Raw genomic sequence first — 23750 nt, forward strand, 5'->3', positions numbered from 1 at the left:
CTATGTTTTAAAAAGGTCTTGTGCAATGCTTGCAGTTCTACTGTCATGTATACAAAGTACAGGTAGCACTTAAAATACTAAGTAAATATTTCCGAGAATGCCTAACGTCAATTTGTAAAAACCTATCTTTTAGTAACTATATGTTCACTGGAAATCAAAAACCAGTTTGACTTAATCATTGCTTCATATTAAAGTCTGAGTTATACCTATAAAAGAACAGAAACTCAAAAGACTGTGTTCTAGTACATTGTAAATGAAGACTCCATTTTTATGTTAAACTTCTTTCTCGACAAGTGAACCGTCTGTTTTATCTGGCAGTCAACATTGCACTGCAGAGAATTCCCTAGTCAGCTCATCATAGTTCCAGAGTCCTTATTTTAATGGTAAACCCCTAAAAGCCATGACTATAAAACTGAGGAGAATCTGGCATGTAATCCAATGCTGTTTTATTTCATGGATTGACTGCTTTGACTGGGTCTGCAGGTGACTGTGTATCTAAAACAACTCTTGCTCTTTCAAATATTTGTTGTAAAAACACCCAGTTAACAAATGTTTAAAAACTAACAAATGTTACAAATGTGGCACCATATTTGTTTATCTTAAACTTTCTAAAAAACCTTGAATATTGTCCTTATCTGTTCTGAATGGATTTTGAGGGATCTAACAGAGTAGACATAGGATGAAAGAATCCATATCGTAAAAAGTTAGCATGAGGTCTTTTTGGAAACTGCTAAAATATGGTGACATCTTCAGTTTTAAACGACAAACCAAACCCTATAAAAAGAACATATTTTCCACAAAACAAAATTCACTTTAAATGAAAAAAGGATTTCTATGAATCCAGGTCCAATGCTTGCAAAACTAATGTTCTATGTCTAATGCTTAGGCAGACTTTTGTCCTACAAATTTTTCATTGATTTAAGGCTCCTTTCACACAAGCATTGTGGAGCCAGATGCCATGTGTGTCACTGTACCATCGCCAGGAAAAAGATAGAGCATGCTCTATGTTTTTCGTTAAGTAAGGCTGGGCAACAGACTTCCCTATAAAGAGGGGAGGGTTAAGCAGCGCTTATCCCTCTGCCTCTCCAGCCAAATGTGTGCTACGCCTGGGTCCCAGCCCAGGCGTAGCAAATGTTCTCGTGAAAGAAGCCTTAGACTTTAGAAATTGTAGGCACCCTACGGAGTGTCAGCAAACCAACAACTTTCTTGTTTTGCCAAAAGTCTAGGCTACTAAAAAAATCAAGCCCCATAAATATTTTCTACAAAACAAGATCCATTTTTTTGAAATTAACAAAGTATTTCCATGAATCAAGGCTTATATAATACTAGACTTTTCAAGCAACGGCCATGAGCAAGTAAACCTTTAAAAAAATAGGTCCCTTTTTTCATACATGTGTTCCCTTGCATAGTGATAGAACCAGGAAGATGCTTTAGCTTTTATTCCCTACATTCTTATCATAACAACAAAACCCCTAACAACTGCTTGGAAAATAAAGGTCAATGTCATAACTTTTTTCATTTCAGAGGAACCGACTGTTTTGATGTGTTTAAACAAATTCCATACTAAGCTTGATGTATTGATTCTGATCTATTGCTCTCCACACCATGTGATTTATCCTAAGACAATAGAAGGACCTGTCATAGGAGGCAGGATAAAAAGGAGCAACAGTTGTCTATAACATGGTCGTGTGTTTAATATAAACCAATCAACACTATGCGTACTGGAAGAGAGTGGGTACCCACAGGATAGGTGCCATAAAATGTTGCTAAATTAGTCATACCAAAGTAGACACACCAACTGTTTGCAACAACTGTCTGCTATGCTATACTAATGTTGTATGTCTAATGCTTAGGCAGACATGTGTCCTACACATTTTTTATTGATTTAAGACTTGAAAAATTGCAAGCACACTATGGAGTGTCAGCAAACCAACAACTTGCTAGCTTTGCCAAAAGTCTATGTTACAAAGAAAATCTGAGCACTCATATCAAGGCTCGTAAAGAAAACCTACCAATAAGCAGGAACATGTAACCATTTATTGTATCAATAAAGTGAAGCAAAAACTAAAACCAGCAACACCTGCAATGAAGAAAATCAGGAGTGATGTTTGATCCACACATCTGTTTTTATCACAAAAAGTGAAAAGAAAAAATGTTGTAACGGTTTTGTTCCAGTCAAGGTAAGTGCAAACAGCCATAAAATAAGTCAAGGGTAGTTGAGTCCATAAATTTCCCTTTAAGGACTAAATAGAGTGCAAGAATATTAAATTACATTAAGTACAAACACATGGAAATTATTCTTGGTAAATCCTGAGATATGGAAAAATGTGCTGCTAATTTACAAATTTTAATCAAACAATATAAAAACAAGCCAGCCAACTTAAAGAAAGGTTACATCTGGAATTCAATCGTTGGAGAAATATTGCCTACTGTATACAGGCAGTCCCCGGGTTAAATACAAAATAGGTTCCATAGGTTTGTTCTTAAGTTGAATTTGTATGTCGGAACTGTATATTTTATAATTGTAATTATACAATTTATTTTTTATGACAATTGGAGTTTTAAAATGTTTTGCTGTAATGGGACCAAGGATTATCAATAAAAATTCATTAAAGACACCTTACAGCTGATCATTGCAGTCTGGAACTATAGCAAAGCATCCAGGGAGCTTCACCAAAGGGTCTTTAACTAGGGGTTGTCTGTAAGTCGGATAAAGGTAATACCTTCTTCTTTTTATTTATTTTTTCAATGCATTTTTGCACAAAATATGTGCTTACTATTGGGGTGATATAGAGAAGTGGTGGTGAACCTATGGCATGGGTGCCAGAGGTAGAACTCAGACATCTGTGTGGACATCCAGTGACTCAAGGCTTCCTTTCCTCCTGGGGTCCTAGATAGCCCAGGAAGTTGTTGTTGTGTTCAGCTCTATTCTAAAGCAACACTGCAAGGACTGCAGGATGAGCAACAAGGTGTGGACAGGGTTGGATTATCATTGGAGCTCCTATTCTTTCTGTTCAAGGGTACCCTGGAGAGAAGCTACAATGATAACCCAAATCCCCCCCTTCTTTCAACTGTATTGGTGTCCTCCAGATTCCAATATGATTGAAAGTTGTGGCAGAGAAGTAAACAATAAGTTGCTGATTAAACTGCTGTGTCAGCACTTTGTGATTTATATGAGGATTTTTGGCTGTAGTTTGGTAAATTGGCCTATAAGAGGTTCATTGTCATTTATATAAGGGCTGGGAAACTCACTTTAATATTATATAGACAGAGCCCTCTTCATATACCCTTCATAGCTCACCGGTGGATATAACCGTCACAGAGCGTGAAGGGGTTAGTTGGGTGTTTAATTTAAACTATTATCATTTCCAAAACATTTATATACAAAAGGCATTTTTGGATGTAGAAAAATGTAAATAGATAAAGTCGAATTTTTAGATACTCTTTGATGTTCCTGTTTGTTTTAATACAACCTGCTGGACACTGTGGACATGTAATCTTGTCCTTTTATCCAGTTTCTGACATTCCATCCATATACATATTACATTGTCTAGAAATGGTGGCACTTTTACACTAAGGTCATCTAAAGGCATGCTAATGCTAATGCTGACCTGATAAAACTAATAGTAGGGTAATCTGACATAAATCTAATGTGTATGGGCATCTTAAGAGGATGATGTTGCTACATTATTATTTCATTGATGCTGTAGGCAATGGTTTACATATTATTAATTTTTATATGGACAAAGTACAATAAAATGATAAACCTTACCAGTTTTTCAATGTCATTCACAGCATCTGTCAGAGGATTTGTACATGGGCTTCCAAAACATACAAAAAATAGTTGAAGATAAATACATGTGATAATCCAAGTCTGAAAGAAAATAGAGAAATGACTGTCAGGAAATACAGAGCCACAAAATAAGGGTTTTTGAAAAAAATTGATGCTGGTAAATAAAATAAAAGAACTCTTGACAAGTTTCCATGCCCATCACATCAGTTTTTTTTCCTTAACATTTGCTTTCATACAATACATGATTCTTCAAATATAAAAGGAAAGAGAAATTCACATTATATTATTGTTCAAAGGGTTGCACGAAGGTTTGTTGTTATTTTGTGTGTATGGGGAATAACAAACAAGACACATATTCAACATGTTGCTTCATTCAATTTTTCAGAATGGGACCCCTGATCTCATGAATGGTGGGGCTGCCAGCAGTCTGGCCCCCAACAATCAGATTGTTTCTTATGGATGTGCGATAACAATAATAGTTGCTACAACACATTTAAGCACGTTAAAACTCCAAATTAGATAGGTAGCCATATGAAATAAGCAACAAAACGTTTTGACCGTTTTTAAACAAAGTTTACATGACTTTAAATGTTTATATTATTAATAAAATACAATAATCTCTCCTTATGTGCACTTTGACACCACACGTTCAATAATTACCCACTATTATATTTAAATCCCTAAGTGACAAACCTTACATAACTTCCAACAGATTCCACACTACATTATTAGCAATCTTTTACGCATTTATGAACACTTTCAAGTAAATTATAATTCAGAGCCTTCCTCACATGAATTGCATCTAATGAATGGCCTTTAGCTAATGCTTGATGATGCTTCTACTACATTTTTCTGGCACAAACCACAAAATCATGGCTAATCCACAATTTTCTTGAATTAACCAGATGAAAGACAAGTGGGTGTCTTATCTAGGGAGGAATGCTTTACTATGTATGAATGAATGTGGCTTGCAGCAGAACGAAACTAGGAAGGCCTGGAGGAAATACCTTGTCTCCTGTTGGAACAGGGTACTGCCCAGCTGCTCACTTACTCAGTACAGACGTGACTTTTGTCACTTTGCTAACAAAGGAACACGTTTTTAATGATGACATTAAGATAACTTATTATGGAGAGGATTCTCATTGTTCTCACAATCTATACGACATATCACAGTTTATTTGTAAATATTTGGACCCCTTGAGGAGGAACTCTAGAATAAATTCATAAAATGGCCTGTATTTTAAAATATTGTACATGCAGGGAGATGCTTTAAGTCAACAATGATAGTTGTCATAATTTAAAATGCTCTGTAACAACACTCAGTCTTTAGGAATGAAACTATATGATGGAGAGGTTTATCAGCTTCTACCAGTGATGACAAACCTTTTAGAGACTGAGTACCTAAACTGCAACAAAAAAAAAAAACATATTTATCGCCAACATGGCATTTTAAGAAGTAACTTATTTCTCCCTGCTCTGTCACAGCTTTGCATTGTATTGGCGTCCTGAGGACACAAACACAGTAGAAAGAAGGAGGAGAAATGTGGAATATTATTGAAGGACCTCAAGGATCCTCTGACCAGTAAGAATCGAAGGAAACCAAGCAGGAGCTTCAATGATAAACCAGCTCTATCCACATCTTCTCAGGCCTCCTGTAGTCCCAGGCAGCCAAGGATGTGTCTGTTTAAAATAGCACAGAGAATGGCATGTCCTTGACTAACTCAGACTGCAGAAAGAGACCTTAAGTCCTGTCTGGTGAACTCTGTGATGGCCTGGATGCCAACAGAAAGGGATCACAGTGCAACCTCTGGCAGCCATGGATTGGCAACCACTGTACTAAAGTCTGAAGTTTAAGAGGGCCCCAAGTCTGCTTTACTACTAGATAAAAAGATACCAGTAGTATCATCAGAGCATGATTGAAAGGGTTTCTATTACAGGTTTTGTATTTGGGACCAAGGGGCTTCAAATTATTGGTACACTAATTCAAAATGGGAACTGGAAATGCTGTCATCAGAATCTCTCAATGGTACAAGCTAAAACTTTAGGTAACTTAAGTTCATAAAATCACTTGACACATAATGTTCAGGTGATCGTGAGACTTGTTTAAAGATAAGAATTTATAGTTCATTATATTCTGTATGCCTGGTTTGTAACATACCTGGTTTTCTATACGTGTTCATCAGTTTATATATTATGAGTTCATTTCTCTATGTCCTTGCAAGGTTATCTACAGCCATATGTTTTTAACTTGAGATTGTTGGTGGGTAGTTTCGCTTGAAGATGTTTCCAGCCATGTCCTCAAAACAAAATATGCTCTCTAGATACACCGAGCAAATTGCTTTTGGCATTGTTAGGTACAAAGTGAACAACACATTTTTGGGGTCATGGCTAAAAACCCCTTGGACAAAGATCTAAAGATCAAGAGCAATATCAATTATTTCTTTACTTGTTAAAAAATAAAATGAAATAAGCCCTAGAATATATTGTATAGCATATACCATTTGTACAGAGAAATGAACAGTGATGGACTGAACAGTTGGACTCTGCCTTATACACATTTCTTCTCTGACCAGAAAATAAAAGGCTAACACGTTTACAGAAAGCAGTAATTCTTCACTCAGACTTTTGAACCTTGGCAGTAGAATTTCCATTAACATGACAATCGCTTGTCTATTACTACACTTTAGATTTCTTTATTAACAAGGGCTGCTATTGTCAATTTATGAAGGTAATTATGTCCATATAAATAATTGATTTTTATTTTAAACTCACAAAACATTTTAATATCTAATTCAACAAGATTCTTAATTCTGATCACATCTCTGTCCAGTATTAAAGGGGTTGTCCGGGATGAAAGAAATAGCTACAACAGGTTGTAACTGGTATTGCAGCGTGGATCCAGGTATTTAGATTATTTTCATTTTAAATGATAATTCTTGTTGTACTTTTTTTAAATTAAAAATTATTTGCCTAAAACATTCGTAAACAGAAGAAAATTTGAAGAAAACATGATATGTTATCGCTTTAGTTTTCTAAAGCAAATGCCATGCAAATTGTAGTTTGCATTTGAAGTATTATTTCAACACAACCCACATATCTGGATAGGTTCAATAAAAACAATGGGAATGGTTTCAGTAACATTGCCATTTGATACGCAAAGCTGAGCAAGGCGACTGACAGCTGGTTGGCCTTCTCATTTAAATACTTAAAGAGGTCCTCTTGAAATGACGATTCACAAATAATGACAATAAGGTCACAGCTTTTCTTATTAAATATGCCCTTTCATGGCGTTTCATAATACAATACAATGTTTTAGAGTCATGAAAGGATATAGCTCAATAAATTATAAAATCTTTTTGTTATAAGTTGTTCTAAGATATCAACATAGTTTTCATCAAAAGCAATAATTCATCTGTAAAGTTACAACTTATCACACATAATTGGTTGAATAGTACTGATAATATTGGGCAAAGTATCAGCACGGATTCATAGTAAGACAACTATAAGACATTGGTGGAACTGGTGAAGTGCTTAAGTAAAAATATTGAAGGCTACAACACATATATATATGGAATTGAATAATGGGTAAATGACATAACATATTCCAATACATACCACCTGTAAACATTATATGACTGCTACAAAGGATTTGTATTAGAAACAATACACTATCGTTTCTCTACAGTCTGTATAGCATCATTTTTAGATTCAATGGGTGATCTTGGACCTTGTAAAAACATTAAAATATATCCTAACATGTAAAAGTAGCAGCAAAAACCAACTACATATTGGAATTGACCAACAGATTAGTACTACTTTTTAAGGCTACAGTTGAAATAATTGTGATTCCTCTATGGTTATTATATTGCCATTACTATGCATTATCCATAACTCTTTCCTAAAATTTCATTGGGTATTTGAAAAAAATCTATTAAGTCAGTTATAATTATGAGCATTCCAAGACTGTCCGTAACTATACCGAGAAGATAATACCCATATATATTATTAGTTAAAATATAGTGTGATATAAAATAGTAAGGTACAATCTTATAGACAACAACAGCAACTTACTCCCCTATCCCCTATGAGAGGGTGTGCTTTAAAAGGGGTCGCAAACCGGGGGACGTTTGCAGCCTGTTGCAGACTTCATAGGGTCCGGGCAGTCTGCTCTATAATTTGTATTGCAACCACACAGTTTGGTCACAATGCAGTAAGACAGGATATGCTCACCGTGAACGTGTATGATGCAGTTAATTGTGGCCATGAGCCGGCTGCAGTTTAGGCCTCAGAAATGTCTAGTCTCCTAACATAAGCCCCTTAGGCACATTTATATAATTTTACAAGGCATTTTTCTAAAAAACTAAGCTATTAGAAGCCAAAACTAGAATGGATCCTGTTTAAGGAGGCACTCGCCAGCAGTGTACTTGGTTTAGAGGCAAAGCACGTGGTAGATTTTAAGCAAAAGCAGTTATGGTTGATGGTGCAAAGTCCTGAGTCTACTTACAGGAGGCAGAATTGTTTAGCAAAAAGATATAAAAGTTGATAATATGCATAGAGAATTTTCCTAAAATGTTTACCTGTTATTATTTTTTTGTATAGATAGTATATGTATTTTTACAGAGAATACCAGTTGTATGATACATTATATTGTGTTGAATGAGTGTTTCTTAAACATGACTTTAGCAGTAGAAAAGCGTAACCAAATTATAAAAAGTATCACTGCACAGAATACAGTGTGTTATTTCCACATCCACCTGAAAGTGGATAGTTGCTGCTTAGTTTGCCTTGATTTGCAATGAAATTGAATATTCTATGTTTGGCCAGGAGCCTTTCCTTGGAATATGACAACTGAATTTGATGAATTCCATTTGCAAGCCACTCATATAAAACATACACACATTGGGGGAGATTTAGCAGTACTTCTAGCACAGTTTTCTGGCATAGAAGCACTGAAATAATCACAATTGCTTGTGTACTGCAAGACATTGCAATTATTCTTGCAACTATGCCATCTTCATACACACATGCAGCCACCAGCAGAGAGGGCAGGTGTGGGGCATTCCTGCCCAGTGTCTGTGCACTTGGTAAAGTTGAATGTTTTCAGGTCTTTACGCAAAAATATACCAGGTTGGGCCTCGGGTAGCATTGCCCACCAATGCAGTCCCCCAACGGATACCGCGCAACGGAGTGCCGGCTATGATAAATGTACACCACATATACTTTCATCTTAAAGCATTCAAGTCTGATGATTTAGTATATCTTTATACATAAGTATTTTATTATGTACCAAGCATCTTCTTTTTCTACACAACATTCTTAGTTCTAATACTCAAAACCAATGAAAAGCTAATTTGCATGTTTTTAGTATTGAACTCTGCCTACAAGTGAGCCTCCATACAGCAACATTATGGAACCAGAAGCATCCATCGCACAATATGTCCACAAACCTAACATTACATAGTTGTAGAGCTATTATCTCAGCAACAGAAGATCTATGAAGTACTAGATTCTGAAAGAAACAAGGCAACTCCTTTAGTCATTGTGCTTTTCTTTGTCTTGCTGCCCCAACCTGTAATTCCCAGTTGCTGCTGGAGGTGCACATTCCGTGTAATGAGTTTTCTTTGTCGTATGACAACATGGCTTTCCCCCCCTTCTTTAAACTTTCATTGTTCTTAAGTTACACATTTTATTACATTTCTTACAGGTGCAACTTAAGAGACCGTACAATGCTTTAAGTGGAGTTACTTCAATCATCACACTTATTCCCAGGACAGCTAATGATGAAGAAAGATATGAGATTTGTAACATGAAATGAGCCAAGACAGAGCTGCCTATTTAATTGAAGTCAGCTGGAACAAGTCATTACCGCCATTAATGTCAGAGTTGCTCTAGTGGGTGTACATTTCCCAGTGTACTTATTAAGGTTGCCACAAACCCATACTTATTTCCAATTTCTAAGGTTAATTCCTTAGGGAGGCTTAGCACTCAATTTACTACAATAAAAAATCTTCAATTGCATTCACAGATCTTGCTCCCCTTTTGTGGTGTGCATTAAGCTCATATAAATAGAAGACCGTCTTCTTACTAATTGCAACAGACCTAAACCTCCTGGCAAATACGACTCCAAGGCCAAACACTTGTTTTATGGTGTCACTGAAACCCACCATCATAAAGCAATGAGATAAGTGCATATGTTTGTCTGACTTCATTTAGAATGGGTTTAACACATCAAAAGTTTGATTTAAAGTCCAAATGACATAAATATTAGACTAAGTTCCTCAGTAAAGGTTAAAAGAGTGTTATTTTCACTTAAATTATGTTCCCAGTTGATAGTTTTATTTAATCAGTAAATCTAATGGTGGTACTTGATGTCACTTTAAGACAGAACAGAAACTGATGTGGAAAATGTTTCAAGATGTTTGCTTTTTTCATTCCTTATAACAAATTTAAATGATTCAATGCAATTTTCATCAGAATATCACGGCTCTGTTTATCCACATAACACATTGACTTTAACATTTAACAGACCCTCATATAATGTCTTCATAGATCTGACATTCATGTTTCCTACAGACACCCTAATCATATAAAGAGGGCTCGTACCAATTAGGAGAAATGTTCTGCTGTTTAATGGCCAGTTTTTTGCTTCATAAATGTGATGCAGACAAGCTAACTAGGCTTAAAAGTCAGTGGCCTAAAAATCAAAAAATACTTACCTATATTTAAGGTAATACCTGTGATTATTGGTTGAGCAGTCTGAATATTATGGTCAAAACTGCATGTTATTATGATACTAATCATCTATGTGTTTTTACAATGTCTACAAATGTTGGGTTTCAGTTTACTACGAAAAACTGGGCAACATTTGTCTAGTGTTTTTTAGAAGGTTTCAGACACTTTTACATCTTGTATAACCTATGAGGGAATAGTTTCACAGATAGGGACTCAGTTTCAGTTGAAAGAGATGTGGCCCATATTGGTACAACATTCATGCCAAATTTTTTATGTTTTTTTTGCATAACTTAAGGTAACAAATAGGAGGTGCAAATTTTAATAGGACATTTAAACTTCAGGATAGATGTAAAGATGACGTGTTCTTTAAGTTGGCTTACTCCTACCTCCTTTCTAATTTTGTGGTATTTTTAACAAGCTAGAGTCTGGAGCTAATGCCACTTGTGAGGAATAACAGTGAAGAGGAACACCTGACACCTTATAAAAGGGATAGTAGGACATCATAGGTATGAGGGTTCTGTTTTCGACCCCCATTATTACCATGTATTACTCATTTGCTTATTGAAGTGAATGGGCATTGTGTAATATAACTTTTCCTCAGTGCCATTAAAAAAATGTCTTCCAAAAACAGGAGCTGCAAGGGATCATCTATTGAAAGGCAACTTTTTTTTTAGAATAATTACATCTATAAAATATAATAAAAGGTTATTACAGCTGGCCATAACATACAATAATTTGAACAAAATAGTTGAGATGCTTTTTTTCTGAAAGGCTTTGGAAATGGTTTTGGTTGGCTCAACTTCTGTTTTAGTGGCTTGCATACTGGGTACATTAAATATGTTCTACTGTTGTAATGGTTCATGGCAATGGAGCGGCAAGGTTTAATAATCCTTCATTATGACAACACGTATGCATAAATCAGTAAAGATATGGACTGAATTCCACTTACAAATTTCAATATCACAAACATAATGGTTTACTTTCAAATTGACATTTATATAGTAATCTAATTTCCATTTAAAAATGCAGATGTTATATCATTTATTCAGCTTCCCTTAGGTTGCCAGTAAAAATGTAGAGTAATAGTGTCTGTCAAATTTGTCTCTGTGGATTTCGGATGCTTCCTTTTCAACTACAAAGTGGAGAATGACTCTAGGGAAAAGCATTTGCTTTCTACCAGCTGAAATCTGTGTGTGGGAGTGCTAGCGGTACTGCTGCCAATTCATCCTTCAAAAGAATGCAATTGCTTACCCTTATACTTGGCACGGTTTTAAGAATTGATACAATCTTAAGTTTTAACTTGGGCATGGCAAAACATGCTCCCAGCAGTATGCACTGCACAACAGTAACAGCTTGACAGTCTAAAAATGAACTACTCTGTACAACTATTTAGTAGCGATCAGAGTGGTACAACATACCAAGTAAATGTGAGCTTTACTCCCTTTAGTCAAATAATTTTAAATTCACAAAAGTTTTGTTTTCTCATATATTCTGGAATACCAAATCTGTGTTTGGGGTCCTTACTACTAAATAATAAACATACCACTATGCTCTACAAATTATTATCTAATATATATCTATATCTAAAAATAAAAAAATGGTGGCACTCCAAGTTCTTGTGAAAAAGGAATTCTTTTATTCCAAAAGTGCTACGTTTCAGCTCCCATATCTTGTGAAAGGAATTCCTTTCACAAGAACTTGGAGTGCCACCGTTTTTTGATTTTTATATGTGAAAGGATTTAACAAACCTGAAGGTTGAGCACCCGATTTTTCTTAACTGGTGCAGCTGAATTGTTTTATTTTTTCTATATCTAAAATATATATCTATATATCTATATATCTATATATATATATCTCTAAAATATATCTATATATATTAGGAAAAGATACAGCAACAATAATCCAAGATGGTGGGTGCAAGTTCAATAGAAACCGGGCAAGGGTCCTTCAAAAAATATGAAAGTGGAAAAAACAGCACTCCCACAGGCATGGATGAAGAAAAAGTGGATCCTTTATTCCATCAAAATTGCGACGTTTCAGCCCCTTGAGAAAATCTCCATAGGGGATTAAACGTCGCAATTTTGATGGAATAAAGGATCCACTTTTTCTTCATCCATGCCTGTGGGAGTGCTGTTTTTTCCACTTTGAGATATATATATATATATCTCAAAGTGGAAAAAACAGCTCTTGAGCTTGAAAAAGGCTCTCTCAGGGCCGAAACGTCGCTACTGTCACCTTTGATGGAATAAAAGGACCACACTTGGTTTACACCACTAACAGAGTGCTGCTCATTCTCTTGTATATAATATATATATATATATATATATATATATATACATACACACACACACACAAAACAAAACTAAATTAGTGGGATGATTTATTGTGTGGTCAATTTTTCTGCTATATATTACCTAAATTTGCACCAAACTTATCAAATGCCGAACAGCATTTGATACATTTGTAAAGTCTGTTTATACATGTGACTTCTGAGTGTTCTGTGTGAAGCTTCAAAATGTCACAAAAGTTTTGTACAGGTAATCTCATAAAATCACAAAACCCCATATTGAGACTATTTTCTGCCAGAATTGTGATAAATCCCCCCATTGTATGCTCTATATCAAAAACTTTAGGATTTCCCCACAAAAAGACCATGTATAAACGATATGTGAAGCTGTTACAAAGGAAACCAAATGAATGAACAATGGTGGTCAGACAATAGGCAGTTATGTTGTTATCACATAGAGTCACAGGCAAAGGCAGTTGGGAAACAGGTGCATCAAAAGTTTTATTTTTTTTTTTTTTTACTAAATTGTACTGGGTTGACTCACTTGGGGATATTTATTATTCCACTTACACCAGAATTCTGGCATTGTTCACATCAAAAACTAAAGTTCGACAGTCTTGCACAGTGATAAATCTGGCACAGTAGTCTTGTCTAACTATGCACTGACGTACCCTCCGGCACATTGATAAATTCTTCCCAGTTTTTTTCTTTTACTCAGCTCACATTGGGTACTATGCCATTTATTTGCCACTGCAGAATTTATCTGCCTTGTGTTGCTACTAACACAGCTAGTGATGACCAAACAGAGCTGAGAAGTTTGGACACATGACACAATTGTACCACCATGGTTTATTAGGTACCTAGTCTAGAGTTGGTTTACTTGGTTCAAATGCGTTACTGGGTGACCTGATAAAATGCAGGTAGGGGATATAATTGTTATTTTTATGAGGTTATTGACATCTTACTCTCTTGTGACGTACTGCAGCATTCTTATCCTAGAACACATATGGAAATCAACATGAATAAATCTGAACAAATGTGTCCAAAAATGCTAAATCTACCAATCTAAGTAAAATTAGGTGAACACCATGACAAAAAAAACCATCTTTCAGTCTAAATTGTTGGATTTTCACCATTTCATCACCCATAAAAATTGATTAAAAAGTGATTCTAGAGATTGTACATTTCCCAAAATGGTACCAATGAAAACAGCAGCTCATCCCACAAAAATACGTCTTACATAGATCTGTACACTGAAATGTTAATAGATTTCGGTAGTCATAAAATGCCAAAACACCAACATTTGATGATAGAAAATATGTGAATACTTTTTCATCTATATAAGTTCAGAAGCTCGGTCATCATTCTGACCCATGGTCATGTAGAAAGTCATAAAAACAAAGCTGTAACAATTAGCAGTTCTGTGTATTTTAGTCAATGCCTCTGCATTTAGAGCTGTACTACAGTTTTTTGAAGAAATTATTAAATGGTGCCACTGGGAGGTACAGTTCATCCCACAAAAAACAAACCCTATTATGGTTCTCTAAATGGAAAAAAAAATATTAATTATTAGGCATAAAACTCCTGATAAAGGACCTCTGTGCACTGCATTTGTCATTACCTATTTCTACAATGGGTCACATTGTTCAGATTTTACATAAAGTACATCTTATACTGAACATGTTTAACAGCTACTACCATACAAGCTTTGTAAAAAGTTTATTAAAATACCAGCAACCTCTCCTCCATGTTATTTCTACCTACACAATTTACCCGTATATTCAATTTATTCAATGACCTACAGCCCATTCAGATATTAATAGTATATTATTAAATAAGCATTAACATGCTTGGTGCCTCTATTTCATGGTCAGGGAGTGAAAGCTTTTACCCAGATGAAGCATTAACCAGATTTTAAATACTCAATAAAGTACTTAATGCATTTTCCAACCTACTTGAAGCTTTGTCAAGGATCTCTTTACCATAAGTCTGTACGTACAAGTTGATGGGAACAACGCAGTGATCTTCCCATTAATGAACGGGAACATTACAACAAGCATTTTAAAGCAATAGACAGTAATTTCCATGTTTTATGTTTGCCTTTTTGTGTTACGACAGTGCTACTATGTAAACAGGAATGGTCTCTAATCTACTGTAACTAGCGACAGCAAGAAAGCTTCCGAATTACAAAGCAGATACGGGAACAGAGATTGAAACAGATTCTATAAATGGTGGATTGAAAAATATCTTTAAACAAATTTCCCATCAACCATCAAAATCAAGCATGATACACCAGGGACACTTATTCATAGATGTGGGTACTGTGGCTGTTTTAATCAGCTTATATTTTTACTTCTAAAATCAAGTTTTAAAATTATACCAAGTCTGTACAGCTCCAGAGGGTGTTACCCCCTCCGTGCTGCTGCTTCATAAAAGGTTGTTAGACTGTCTCACCCTCCCCTCTGCTGCCTCAGCATTTCCCCCCTCCCACTGCCTGATGTAATCTCACTGTAGAACAAGAAGTTTCAGTACACAGTGGGAGGAGGGAAGTGCTTCTTGTAACAACCTGTGAATCTGCAGTATGCAGGGGCTCTGGTAACACACCTTGGAGCCCAGCAGGTTCATTAGCATAATTGTAAAAGGTGGTTTTAGAACAAAGGAGGCCATGGTTAAGAAATATAAGAAGATTACCACAGTCCCAATACCTAGACCTATGAGTAAGTGTCCCTGGTTTATCATGCTTGATTTTGATGGTAGATTTCCTTTAAGAATCAAAAAGGTCAGCATCCTAGTCTCCAAATTCCCCAATCACTCCAATTTGCTACAATAAGATTTTCTCATATCTAATGCCAAACACATGTATTCTATGACTGCCAATATAACTAGTTATTTGTCAATAGAAGCCACAGTTATACAAAATTCTTCACAATCATTGGAACACAAAGCAGCTAGAGCCAAAAACAACTTATTTATTAATTAAAGTAATCAACCTATCCATTATATTGAATGTGCCACATGTATCCTAATGTATTTGGAATGATTTTCTAACTAAAACCTGGATGTTCTCCAGGGCAGCTCAAGAAGTAGCACATGGAAAACTATGCTTTTTCAATTTAATTCATGTAGCTCCTCCATTGTGTTTTTGTTAGCATAGAAAGCGTCAGGTGAGGATATTTGATACCTGTTGGTTGGGTTAAGCAGCATTAATACATCCTCTCATCATGTCCCTTGAACAATGCCGCTTGAACAATAAATGTGGGTTAAAGGATTTATATTCACAAGCGAGTTTTACATTTCACCTTAATGGTCTGCATTCTTTCCTTGTATACAATGTCATTACAAAAAAATAAAATAAAGATAAAAGTTTATATGCCCTTCGGGATCATAATCTAGCTTATGAGAAAGTAATAGATTTGGATAACAGTGCAGCAGGGGCAGATCTAGGGTGGGAGTCTGGCAGGTCTGACTACTCGGCATCCATTTACAAAATAGGTCAAATAACCATTGAAAATCAGGTTTTATAGGAATTTTGATCTGTGAAGACCTGGAGCCATTCACAGTCAACACCTTCTTTCATCAGACCTTTCTTCAGTACACTCACAATTAATTATCATGTACTTACAGTAGACATGATAAGACTCTTATGCAGATGAGCTATGAGCTGATTCCAGACAGACATGGGCGTATCAACACAAAAAACCCTGAGGAACCAAGTGCTAGGGCAGCTAATAATGGGCTGGTAAATAAAAGGTTTAAGTTTTTTTTTACTATAGAGTAATGTTTATTGGAAAAGTATTTCCGCCTTTATCCAAGAAAACACATAATTAGATACTATAAATGGATTGAATATATTTATACCTAGATGATGACACAATCATTGCGGAGTCTCGAATTTCCAAAACATGGAACGTTTTGTAAATAGCAATAGGCCAAACTGTGGGCCCCTCCTCTTTGTCCTAGTAGCATGCACGCAATATATGACATTTAGCTTGGCTAACACTTCCTCAAACATAAGCACATCATCTAGTTTAAGGTTCTGAGCACAGATTGCCATTTCTGTCTACCTCAATTTTGAAAACATAAAGCAGTTTGACCAGAAACTTAGCCTGGTGATTTATGGGATAATTATCCACAGATGCAAAATGGTGACTGCAAAGTTACAAAAAATAAATTAGTAAATGTATAGGAAGTAAGCAGTGAATGGAGACAGAGCTGTCCAGGGTCATTTAAATTTGACCATTTATTTCTCTTATAATATAAAGGTATATAACATATAAAATGAATAACATAAAATAGCATATGGTTTCATTGGAAAACATGCCTTATCACCCAAAATAAGGAGAGGTTATGTTAGGCCTGAAATATTGAGAAGCACATCATAGGGAGCTGCCTCATCTTCTATATGTGTAGATAAGTCACTGATCACATGGAGAAAAGGACTGGATGGCCTACTACAGAGGCAGCTGAAAAGTTGTAGAAAATAGATGAGGACACCAGGACAGGAGATGCACTGGGACATAGAGGGGGAGAAACTGGCACCTCCCTGTGACAAAGCTTCTCAGCTTTCCCATAAAACTACTAAACACCTGGGAACACTTGATGGCTCTTCCATATGGGTGATTACGGCATCTCTACTAAAGGAAACTAATTTGTGGTTTACTTTAATATTATAAAGGCTAATGGTCAGATTTTATGTTCCTCCAGATAACTCCTCTTAGATAAATGACACACTTAGATCTTATCATATGGGCAATACTTCTTAGTTCCACTAAGACACCAAACAGGATCTTCTGCCATGTACTTTGGAACTGCCTACATATTTGGAGTAATGTCTGCCAGATTATCACATTCCAGCTCAACAGGAGGCATTTTACTGAGTTTTCATGGACTGCACTTTATTAGACCAGTATGACCTCTTCTTGTGAATACCTGCTCCTGGTTAAGATATTTTCTAAAGATACAGGCCGCTCTTTTGTGTGACAAGACAGCAGAGGTCTGTGTGTGTCTCAGATGACTTCAATAACCCTGAATGATGTGGAACTCTACTGGGAGTAGAACCACAGAACCATACAGAAAGGACAACCAACGAGTAGTCATTACAACGGCATCTGTGTCCATCAGTCACTAAAGTTTTTGTAAAATGTAACTGGTTTAATAATAAAGCAGTTACAATAATTTCCGATACTTTACGTACATGTACACTCCAGATGTTGTTTCATATTAATGGATACTGTTTGACAGTGCTTGCTTAGGCCTGCAGGCCACAATTGTAAACTTCTTTAGAAGAATTATGTCTCTGGGTTGTCCTACCGACTTAAGCATATTGCATGGTATATACTACGCTGGGATATGCCATAGCAGATATCTGCCTTAAAAGATGACAGTGAGACTAAACATTTTACATACCAAATGTATGCTCAGCACGTATCTATGCATAGCAAAGGTCACGATTGTAAGTCTAAGCTAGATGGTTGCAAAAAAAGCTAAAATCATAATGATGGAAAAGTCCTTGGTTCCCTGGGAGATGAAGTGTTCAAGGATTACTGTAAATAAATTATCTCTATCTGAAAATTGGTGACAACCTGGGCAATGTCAAGTTGACTATGTGAGACACAGCATGGGCCTATTTCACAATTATGAACAGAGCCGATTTATAGAACTTTAGCGAGTAAAAACCAAGTTGGATATTCCACGATCTGGCATGAGTTTCATTGATGTACAATGTACGTAAAGCAGAATAAAAGTGGAGTAACTATGGGATGGGCCTGTTTATTGAACACATCCTAGTGGATAGTTGCTTTAGACAAGGACGATTACTGTTTTTCTAATTAGGTAATATGCCATCGGGAATCATTTTCCTGTTTAATACCACACCCAAATGCTTTGCGAAATGAGAGCTTGACCACCTCCAATACCAAAATAGTCATCAGGAAATGTTATGTAAACTGCTTCTCATTCACAAGACTAGTCCAAAGCAGACATATTATTATCTATGGATGTCACATCTTAGCAGTGGGGCATACACTGTCATAGGCATTGCTGAAACATCATTCGATGACTAGTAGTCTATTCCTTAAGCTTGATTTGTTCAAAATTCTAGGACTACAGTAGTAGTTTGTTACATAGCTTAATTTATTCACAACTGCAGGAGTAGTAGCCCTTACATAGGTTTAGCTTATACACAATTCTAGGATAAATGGTACTGCACAGAAGTCGAACTTATGTACAACTCTAGAACTAGAAGTTTATAACATAATCATATCTCTTATACCATTCTAGTACTTCAAATGTTAAGCTTAGACTCTTATCAATGACTAGTAGTTCCTCACTTAAACCTTTTCAGATATGTAGTTCCTTACATACACTTAGATTATGTTCCATTCTATGACTAGTAATCCCTTGCACAGGCTTCATTAATGTGCAATTCAAGGACTAGTTGTTCAACATTTTAAGACCAGTTATATTTTCTCTCATAAGACTAGTTGATATAACATTCTAGGATTAGTAGTTCCTTGCATAGACTTAGCTGATACAACCTTCTAGGAGAAATTGCTTTATCAAGAGCATATTTCCAGTGCATTGCATTTATCTACTACAAGGACATGAAAAGAACCCATGACTTTGATAACTGATAAGTTCTTTGGGCATAACCAAAGGAGTTTAACTCGTTATGCACACAAGGTCACCCACCAGATGTGGGACAGAAAATATTTTTGGTCATTATATACCGGAGGTGAATTTTACCTCTCACCTCTGCACATTCCTGCTTTGATGGTAGCCCTGGCAAAGTAGCAAAGTTTCATATGTAGATGCAACCTTTAATCCCATTTGACTTCAAAGTCATACTGGGCTAATGCTTGTTCAAGTATTATAAAATCATGTAACTTATTACCAGCAAGGTCTATAAATCCAGGGTGTATGCAGCTTAATCTTCCGCAAAATTCAGATATAGTTTCTTAAGAGGAAATCTTATCAGCTAGGAAATGTAAATCATAAGCAAACACACTGTAGATCGGTGAAGGACTGGCATGCCACTGTTTATTTAATAAAATCCCTGCACCCTAGAGTGTTGTATGGGGATGGCCTTGCAGATAGTTTTATTCAGAAGACATCAGACAGGGCTTTCAGCCTCCTATTGACACAGATTACAGTAAACATCAGTCACTGCCTGAAATCAATGCCACTGCCAGCCCTGCGCACCATGCAAGTGGGAGCAGGACCCCTACCTATAACGTACAGATACACTTTACCCTACTTGACGTTTTATATTACTGACTTTTTATGAACATAGCTATATACTTAATGCTTTATTATAATATTAATATTATGTCATCTCTGCCATTTGAAGACTTATAGAGAGTGTAAAAAGTACATTTTAGGTGATGAATGCTGTTCTCATACATTTATAGCCACTTTATACCTAATAAAGATGCATGACAGCATGTAACACAGAATAAAACACATCATCACCAGCTTTAAAAGTTTACGTCAATGTCAGTCAATGGCTACCCCATTTCTATTCTGCCGCCTGTGTACAGCCACTCCACAATGAGAATCGATATTAAATGCATTCATATTTCCAGTATCACTGTAATCTACAGAAATCACAAGTTTACACAACACAGAAACACCCAGGGAGTTCTAATTTACACACCTCTGGGTGTAAAGTCTCCCAATCTCATGAAAACTTTTGACACATTAATTAATACATCCACATATAGCCACAAGTCAAAATAAAGTTGCTGACACCATCCAGCTTCGTACTAAAAAGAATCCATACAGTGCTGAAAGTGGCAGGTGCTGCAGAATTTCACAGCATACTTTAGCATATATTAATTTATGGATTTATCCTACTGCAATGCAAATACATGAGATTTCTGTTACAATGCTGCATGCATCTGGCTGTATACTGTATATGCAATGTGCAGATTATATATGACTGATGGCTTTCCACTATAGTCATAATAATCAGCTGACAGCCCAAGGTGCAAGAATCATTCCCAATAGGAACATAGCCAGAATAAAATCACAGGAGCAGAATGCAAATAGCAAGACCACAGTCCTTCCTTGGGGAAAAAGTCCCCTGTGTCTTCTTTCCATGATGAGATTGCTGTGTGACTGGACACCTAACTCCAGGTGCTCCTTGTGTCCATCCAGCTGCTCCTCCAGGAGGCTCTGACATGCAGATAAAAGGAGCCCTTTAACCCCGGACGTCTAGGCTTTAGCTGTCCAGGAATATGGCTATGTTCATATTAATGTTAAATGACAGGACAGCTATGTAAAGTGCACTTGTCCAGAACATCTCCACTGAGGACTGGCTCCTTGTGCACCTCTGCTATATGTCAGTGGGCAGCTACTTACTTTTGTCTTCTTCATAAGGAAAGGATGGAGCTCTCCAGTTCAGGTAGCTTGTATAATATCCGTTCAGCTGTTGTGGAGCCCCAGCATATTTCAGCTAATCCGTGCATTGGCTTTCCCTGTCCAGGAGTGATGATAAGCACTGAATCACTTTGCAGTAATCCTCTCTCATAGTCACTTTGTGGGATTGTGCACTCTGATCCCAGTCACTAGTTATATAGCAGCCTTCCCCCTCCTGCTCCTGCCGGCCCCGCCTGCTGCCTGCTTATTAACACATTACAATCCTAGGCTGGAGATAGATGACTGATCTGCACTACTGTACGTACAGTACTGGAGGACAGGCAATTCACAGATCACATATGAGCTGGATTGTAATGTTTTCTAGCCCTTAGGAATTACTTTCATTTTGTGATTGCAAGATTTTTTATTTCTGAAGTTTTGTTAATGCTATTAAAGCAAGAGACAGCTAATAATAAATAATGTTATGGCACTGTTGTTACTGTTATTTGACCACATCAACATAAAATAATGATAAAATATATATTTTTTTCTACAACAAAACAACATTCTGGGGCACATTTACTTACCCGGTCCTGTCGCGATCTCCGATCCGGATGGTTCGACGAAGATGAAGTCCAACGCGTGCATCCAATTTCCTGCATGTGTCGCTTTCCCCACTCAGGTCCACCGGAGTTCACCATCTTCTTCCCGGTGTACGTGAGTGCTGACACAATTTCGTTTTTAAAATCCGCTTTTTGTCTGAATCAGTCGGGTTGTCCGACGTCCCTACCCCCCCGATTTCTGTTGCATGCAAGTCGGCGCCGATGCGCCACAATCCGATCATGTGCAAAAACCTGTGTCAATTCGGCAAAAAAAGGAAAAATTCGGCAAACCCGACTGAATCGCGGCCCGCTGACCCTTAGTAAATGTGCCCCTCTGTGTTGAAGAAAAACAAACACAAATACATTTAGGGGCATTGAAAAGAAACGGAAATCAAGCCTTCAAATTGCTTTTAATCTATGACTAAGAGCCATTTAAAGGCTCACAACATGTCAGCTACATGTGTTATAATGACATGCTGAAGTTTTAAATGATTGAAGAATAAAGCTTTGGAAACTTATAATACAGTGGTTGATGAGTTCCATTTTTTCTAATACCCATGTGGATATCCTGGAGGCCAACCAGCAACCATCCTTGCACATTGACGGTGTTACCTCCCATGTGTGTCCCCAAATTTTGAGGAGCGGGATAGCGGTAGCGGGTTCTTTTGTATTATGGATTACAACAAATACATTGAGGGCAATGTATTAAGAATTGTGTGTTGTGTTCCATTCTTAAGAATGGAGTGCACAACATGCCAGAATTATTAAACAGTTCAGACCACTAGGCTCCAGATTTTTGGCCCAGGTTATAGTGTATTTGGCTGCACAGGACAAAGGTACCAATGGGGCAAAAATTGTGAATTCTATGCCGTACTTAAGGAATTCCAACTTTTTTATGCCTTATACACCCCAAAAAATGGCGCATAAGGCAGGATTCATGAGAGATAGTAATGAGCGAATCCGTACCCAGACTTCAGACAGAAGTTTGTGTTCAGTTTTTGGGTCATTTCCTCACCCCGCCATTAACACTCTTGATCTGTGGCGATGGCACGTGTGTACCAGTAGTTTAATGCAGCGGCATGTGCGCTCCTTGTGACGTCATCCGCAGCATTAAAACATTCTTTATTTGCAGCTTACATTTGCAACTGCATATTAAGTGTCTTTTAAGTGACATTCCCCCTGAAGCCTCTAACATTGACATATCTTGAGAAAAGATGAGTTTTCCCTGCTCACTGTAACTAACTAATAATCGTTTTTTCACTTACTAAATTTTCTACTCTACTATCTATTTTTATTGCAGCAGTCAGATTTGCCTTCAAGCCCTGATACTACATGGATGCCCCCAGTCTTATAGGTCACTGCACTGCTTCCCATCTCCTTCTGAATACAGTTTAAGTTAATCTACCTCTTTCAAAAAGCTTGGCACAATACTGAACCACCTTACCTTTCCTCTCTCATCTCAGTCTATCACCCAACATGTGACCTTAGATTATTATCTCCTTATACCTCTCTCACGTCTCCAGGGCTTTTCCCGAAGTACACCAGTTCTCTGGAATGTGCAACCCCAGACTAATACCCAACCTCCAAAGCTTCAAACATGCTCTTAATGGATATCCACCACCAGGATGAAGGATTTAAAACCAAGAACACTGACATTCTGGTTTGTGCCCCACTGCCAGGATCCACTCTTCTTTTAACTTCCCTCTGCAACGTTTTTCACAAAAAAGGCTTTTAAAATGATGCAAATGAGCCTTAGGGGCTTCGCGTTTAATATGTGTTAAACCAACCTGGCGTCCCTCAGGCTCATTTGCATAATATTTAAGCTTTTTTCCGTAGAAAAAATAGGAAGAAGAGAGGATTTGTCAGAGGGGGCACACACCACTATGTAAGTGTCATTGGTTTACAATTCTTGATCCTGGTGGTAGATTTCCTTTAAAACCCAACACTTCTAGCAGGCATATCACATTCCCTAGCTGCA

At 36.8% G+C, this 23750-nt stretch overlaps 1 protein-coding gene across 1 annotated transcript in view; it reads right to left on the reverse strand.

Annotated features, from left to right (window-relative positions):
* The window catches only part of KITLG (KIT ligand), a 44765-nt gene extending 23397 nt beyond the window's left edge, over positions 1 to 21368 (reverse strand). Inside the window, exons 1-2 of the mRNA XM_072146532.1 lie at positions 21174 to 21368; positions 3773 to 3874 (exon numbers count right to left, since the gene is read on the reverse strand). Coding sequence (XP_072002633.1) covers positions 3773 to 3874; positions 21174 to 21188 — 117 coding nt within the window. The 5' untranslated portion in view covers positions 21189 to 21368. The remainder of the gene's footprint in view (positions 1 to 3772; positions 3875 to 21173) is intronic.
* Between the last annotated feature and the right edge of the window lie 2382 nt (positions 21369 to 23750).

The sequence above is a fragment of the Engystomops pustulosus genome, chromosome 4, assembly GCF_040894005.1.
Source record: "Engystomops pustulosus chromosome 4, aEngPut4.maternal, whole genome shotgun sequence".
Classification (NCBI taxonomy): domain Eukaryota; kingdom Metazoa; phylum Chordata; class Amphibia; order Anura; family Leptodactylidae; genus Engystomops; species Engystomops pustulosus.